The 6194-nt window shown below is 41.3% G+C and overlaps 1 protein-coding gene across 1 annotated transcript; it reads right to left on the reverse strand.

Annotated features, from left to right (window-relative positions):
- Positions 1 to 229: 229 nt before the first annotated feature.
- On the reverse strand, positions 230 to 5480 carry LOC146567470 (uncharacterized). Its single transcript, XM_085287341.1, has 6 exons — positions 5092 to 5480; positions 3349 to 3396; positions 1597 to 1707; positions 1165 to 1281; positions 810 to 890; positions 230 to 715 (listed from the first exon to the last, which is right to left on the reverse strand). The coding sequence occupies exons 1-6, from the start codon at positions 5212 to 5214 to the stop codon at positions 665 to 667; spliced, it is 531 nt and encodes a 176-aa protein (XP_085143467.1). The 5' UTR covers positions 5215 to 5480; the 3' UTR covers positions 230 to 664.
- Between the last annotated feature and the right edge of the window lie 714 nt (positions 5481 to 6194).

The raw sequence follows: 6194 nt of genomic DNA on the forward strand, positions 1-6194 counted from the left end.
GGTCTATCCTGCTGCTTTTCATGGCCAGCAATGTACTATACCTGTAACACTTGCCATCTGTAATTGAAGGTTTAGTGGCATTTCAGCTTACCTGATACTCCCCTTTTAATAATCCTTCATATTTGAATAGAAACATAACAAGTCATTCTGGGGGGACAAAAGGGCAATGTGTGCAATCCTCCAGTGGAGCATGAAGTGCTTAAACATTAAAAAACCTCCACTCCATACGTCTGTTCTTAACTTTTATTGAAACCTGATACAACAACACAGGAGAGGAGATTTCTGCAAAAATATAACCCCAATCTTCATAAGGATTCTGTGATTAAATAGGTTACAACAAAATGGCAAAGAAGAATATTAATATAGGATCTTTTTGTGATGAAAAAAAAAAACAACATGCAGGAATATATTAGAAATTAAAAACTATATATAAAAGTATCCATGTAAATGTAGACCAGCTGATAAATGTAAGCTAGCTTACAGTTAGAACAAGAAGAACAGAACAGAGGTTTTTCTACTGGGAATGTTGTCCATGTCAGCGATCGGTTTCTCCACACGTTTTGGGGTTACATCTGGACACATTTCTACTGAGCGCAGGCCCTTGTTAGGTTTTGCAAGAATGACAAGAAACGTTTTTCTTTGTGTGTTCTCCAGTTCTTGTCCTTTATGTGCTCCATTCGGCTCTGTCGCTCTGTCCATCGGTCTGAGGATCCCCCTGGAGAGCACAGGGACACGTCGTTTAAACACAGCACGCCAGAGTTTTATTTTTAAAGCAGCGTGCAGGATAATAAACACTGTAAATGACTCACGAGGACAGAGAAAGCTCCAGAGCGACCCGATTTCCCCCTCTTGGCTGGATCGAGCTTCACTTGTCTCCTCACTCTGGTCAACTGAAAAGCGATCCCAGACAAATCGGTGTTACAGTGCGTTTTACAATTTGTCATTTCTGCATCTTCATGCATATATTATAACTTCACACTCAAAAAACTGAAACGCCGCCGTCTGAATGATTGCCCGATATGAAAAAAAAAAAAGCAATTTCGGACAGATTATACAGGTGAGCACACCAATCTGAGTCAATAAAACCATATAAGGTGGCCTTATGACTGCTTGCACATCCGGCCTCAGCTGTTTCTCTGCACAGAGGTTGCCATGGAGACTCACCTGTACGGGGGTGGTTTTCTCGTTGATGATGAGAGAGAAGGAGCCAGGGCGGAGTTTGTTACGCTTAGTCTTTTTCTTGCTTGCAGCTGTAACCAAGTGTCGCCGGGACCTATCAGCCTAAGAAACCCCGGACACAGGGATTAGTACATACATGCACACATCCATTTCTTCTGCTGTGACCATCTCACAGCTGTCACCTCTTCAGTGAAGCACTGGTCTAACACAAATGCTTTCATTTTTACTTTTACTGAGTTGGTAAGAAATGTGGTTTCTTTTCTTCTTTTTCCCCCAGCATATACATATGATCCACTATGACTAAAGCTTCTCTGGACCATGCGGCAGCTGCCACCGCCACTAAGAACCAGTCACCACCTTCCCCGCATTAGGCTTTTTCTCCCTCTGACTCCCTTGTGAGTAACAAGAATGATTTACCTGGATGAGAGTTTTAGGGAAGCCTTTGACAGAGACGGCCCCGGGCAGGTTGGAGTGACTCAGGTGGGTGTGATCTCTCCGCTCCAACTGTCTCTTACGTCTGAAGAAAACCTACAACGATGAGACAGTCACAACCACAACCACAGAGGGAAACAACTCCTGTTACTCTGTGTGATAACGTGCGTCAAGTCTTGTGTGCAGTGGATAGTTTGTGAGCCTGGCCCTTTCTCCTTATCCTGCTCCTGGTCACATCCAGCCTCTGTTCTTTGAGAAGGCTTAAAGTCAAGCGGCAACATTGAAAGGAGGAAACTGCAACATTATTATTGTTACTGGTCCAACCACTTCCTGCATCAATCTGCTGAAAATAAAGTCTGCCATTAAGCTTCTCAAATTCCAAATAAATGGATTGGCACTTTGAGAAACAACAGGTTTCTGTTTGCCATTTGGGACTTTGGGGAATAAACGGCACAGGCTCGTGGAGTCATCGCCCTGCAGCACAGTCTGCAGCACAGTTACAAATTTACCACAAAGTTACACAAGTGTGGAAATAACTAGATCATTTCCAGCATAATACTTCCTCCTCTTTTTCCATTTCGCTGAACACAAAGATGACTATGTTAGCTGCAAAATATTTGTCTCGCAATCATTCGCGATACCATTTAAAGTACTTACAGTGATTGCTGTTGACCTACATTTTGTTGATTGCCTCTGTTTTCAGCATTGTGGGATGGAATATTTTACAATTGGCTGTGGCACAACAGCTGTACACTTCAGAGCTGAAGGTTAATTGCAATATGCATACATTATTGTTTGTTTCTATATCTGAAGCTGCAGGGATGCACATGCTGCAATGCTCTTGTGAGCTCGCAGGTTCACTGCCTGATGTCTCTGTGACAGTTACATCATATTACCATTTCTATCAGTAACCCAATCATCTAGTCGTGCAGTTTGCATTGATTAACACAGTTATGTGTTGCCTTCTAAAATAAGATCTGCAACTTGTGGACTGACAGTAATATCCATATCTGTCCAAACTCGTGTTTCAATTCAGTTCTATTTTATTTATACGGTGCCAATTCATAACTGCAGTTGCCTCAAGGTGGTTTATATTGTAAGGTAAAAACCCTACAATATTAGAAAGAAAACCCTACTATCATGAGCAAGCAGTTGGTGACAGTGGGAAGGAAAAACTCCCTTTTAACAGGAAGATAAATGTAGTAAGGCTTTTGACGTAGTTTAATAGATGGACATGAAAGATTACTGTTAAAATAAAGTTCTCAATCTTTTTAGTTATAAAATCCTATCACTTTATACATTATTCTATTAGATTTTGTGCAAGATTTTGTCTTATGATTTCTTATGGCCAAAAATGTCCTTTGTAAGGTGTTTTATTCTTGCCTGTATGTGCCAAACTTAGATACATTCCCTCAGCATGTTCAAAAATACCACTTTTCCCTAGAATGGGTCAGTCACACAAAAACATAGTGACTAATTCTGGCGTAGAGACATGAAAAATGAGCCTGTCACAGCCACCCCTTTCCACACCATTTAATTCCCCTCTATAAGTCTTGGTCTTCTCTTTCTCAGTTTCTTATACCACTATGTGTTTTTCATTATCTTGTTTCAGCAGTGGACTTCCTGTGACCATAAAGCAGTTTCCCTGTGTTTAGACCTCCTCCGAGAAGGTTTCCTTCAAAAGCAAACTAAAGAATTCGATATAAGATGTGAAAGTAAAGAGGAAGTGGCACATACCAGTCCTTCAGGTAAGGGCAGCCCCCTCTGCTGCGTCTGATCATCTGACTGGGGACAAAAAAGAAAGTCAACACTCATGCTTTATTTTTCATTTTCCAGTACAGTTCAGTTACTGTGGCTTCTGGGAAAAGGTGTTCTCTCCACTGATGACAATGACTGCGTGATTATTTGTGAATGAGATTAGATTTTCAGTCACTTTCACAGTGTGTAAATACTCTCCTATCCCAGAAGAACCAGGCCACACTGCCCCATCTAACAATACATCATAATTTATGTTATAACTCATCAAAACAAGTCATTTTTCAGCACTCCAATCACCAAACAAGACAGCACGTCTGAGCAGAATAAAGCTGCAGCTGTTATCTGTTGGCTCTTGATGACCTCATAAAGTAAAGTGCTATGTTTTTTAAGTGTGTATGTTTAGGATATTCATCAGACCCTGCCACAATCCATCCAGTTTTCTGCTGCTGCGCACATTATGAGCTGACGAGTCCCATAAATTACACATTTAGTGTATACCACTCCATTACAAACACAAGTGCCTTTTGGTGAGAAAAGGGAAACGCAAGTAAACTAAACCAAATGCAGCAAATATATCCTGAAAAGGATGCTGTTGCTGGTATTAGTTAGCTCCCACCACATATGAAGCCTGTAATTGCGTGTGCTGTAATTACATTACAAATAATTGCTGCAGAAGAGCACATATGTGGCGCAAACTAAATCACACGGAACAGAATTCCCCACTCAGACTCTTTCATGTGTGGGTGAGAATCCCTCTCTCTCCTCCTGATGTCAAATGCATTGTCCAGATGAGGGTGATTACTTTGGACAGAACATGAGGACTGTCCCCAGCAAAACGCTAACCACGAAGTTAAAGTTTAACAGGCAGCAGCCACATGAAAAGCCAAAAAAAGGGGAGCTGAAGAATTTTGTTCCACAGAAGGGTATATTTTTGGTGGAGTGTCATTATGGCTGTAAAAACCATTACAATGAGAGTTTGTTTCTGTAAGAAGAAAAAAAAATTATATGTCTCCACAGGTCAGGGTCAGACTGTACACGTCTCCATCCATTCGAAACACATTTGGCCACTATAATCGCCACAGCAGCCTTTTTTTTTTTCTAAAGGAGCCAGACTGGACATACTTACATTCCAGCAAACTTACTGGTTTCCTTTGGCCAAACTATTATATAAACACTAATCATGCTGTGTCTGAGCAGAAACAAATGAAACAAGTATGGAACTTGTACTTAAAGTGCAAACTTTTAAAAACATTTATTCCATTTATGAGATCATCCAAAGCTTCTTCATATTTAATAAGAGAAAATGCTGGTGAACAGTAACAAATGTGCTACACATATTTTAAAAGCTTTCAGTGAGTGGAGATATGGGTTATTTCTACAAAAGAGACTACAAACAGCTACTTTGTATTATTAGTTTGTACTTTAACTCAAATTTATAGTAAAAATTGGAATCAAATCTACCTCAACGCAACATTAGAGACGTATCACCAACTTTTAAAGCACGCTTACTTTACACGAGCCTAATAATTTTAGTTCTTTTCAGTTTCATTTGCGTTAAAAGTTGGTTATTATGTCGCTTAACAGCAAGCAAACAGCATTTAATGGGCTCAAACAGGCTGTACTTACCCCGGTCGTGTCACGGCAGCAGAGATGATGACTGATACATAATGAATGCCCTTGTCTTCTGCTAACTATCACATCCATTAGAAGTGCGTCTCTTACCTGTCCGTCTGCGGTCTGTCCGCTGACACACAGCTCTCCCCGGCTTGCTCCTGAGCAGTCGAAGGCGTGTGACAGCAGGCTCGCCTGCAGGCACAGCACGCACAGCCAGACAGTAAACCCCATGATCCAGGCAGGAACTAGACTGTCCTCAGCTCCTGTCAGCTCCCTGCTTTATACTCTCGGCTCTGCTAATGGGGAACAGATGCAGGGGAACAGGAGGCTATGCCAGCTTCACACAGACAAACAGCCCACCACAAGCCTTTGCTGTGCGCCAACCAGTGGCCTGTGGTCCTGCAGAAACATGTCAGACATCTTGAGGGGCCTTGGTTTGAAAAAAGAAAGAAAAAGAAAAAAAGAAAGAAAGAAAACCCCCACCCTGCCCAGCTACCCCGACCCAAGTGGGAGTATGAAGGCCATTTTCCACTTAAAGCTGCAGTGTAAAAGCTTCCAAAGTGTGTGTGTTAAAAAACACCAACGCAGAGAGGAAACTTGTGTTGTCAGACTTCTGTACATAACTCATAAAAAAGTGGTAGTTTGAAGAAATCCTGCATCATGAAGCAAATTTGTCTCCCGGCTCTGTAGACATCTCTCTCTCGTTGCGCTTTCGGGACATATATGTCCTGTGACTGTTTATAAAGTTCCTTAACGGATCCAAACACTTCAGTGAGCCGTTAAGGAATTACAGTAATTACTCTTCAGCAGACTTTTCAGTGAAATATGCAGGAGCCACAGACACCGTTAATTCATCTTTCAGCCTCCAGACTAGTGTTGACTAAACACTGGCAAACCAGATTTAATCACAACTGTCTGATGTGGATAAAAAAAAAACATGATACCTTTTTTTTTCCTGGTTTTGGGAGGAGTTCTTATTTTTTTGAGTGTTTGAGACAGAGACAGGAACTTGTTTTTAATTTAAAAGTATGTTTTAAATGAACTGGCAATCATTTTTAAGGGTTTGGCAGTTCTCTGCAGGAATTTATTTGCCGGTAAAACGCTGGAAGACATAAAGACTGCATCTCATGATGGGAACAAGCTGTACACGAGTGGATACAGTCTGTCAAGGTGTGTAACAGGATGGGAAAAAGAAACGAGAGGGGGCGAGA

This window comes from Mchenga conophoros, linkage group LG9 (genome assembly GCF_057382185.1).
Source record: "Mchenga conophoros isolate Kocher_MC1m ecotype Shallow Benthic linkage group LG9, M_conophoros_male_GT1.1, whole genome shotgun sequence".
In the NCBI taxonomy this organism is placed as follows: domain Eukaryota; kingdom Metazoa; phylum Chordata; class Actinopteri; order Cichliformes; family Cichlidae; genus Mchenga; species Mchenga conophoros.

Bases quoted from the DNA above. Each gene is read 5' to 3' on its own strand.
- LOC146567470 (XM_085287341.1), bottom strand. From the start codon at position 5,214: ATGGGGTTTACTGTCTGGCTGTGCGTGCTGTGCCTGCAGGCGAGCCTG. The intron at 891-1,164 runs GTGAGTCTCCAT...ATCGCTTTTCAG, and splicing joins AGAAAACCACCCCCGTACAG to TTGACCAGAGTGAGGAGACA. The intron at 716-809 runs GTGAGTCATTTA...TGTGCTCTCCAG, and splicing joins CTGGAGCTTTCTCTGTCCTC to GGGGATCCTCAGACCGATGG.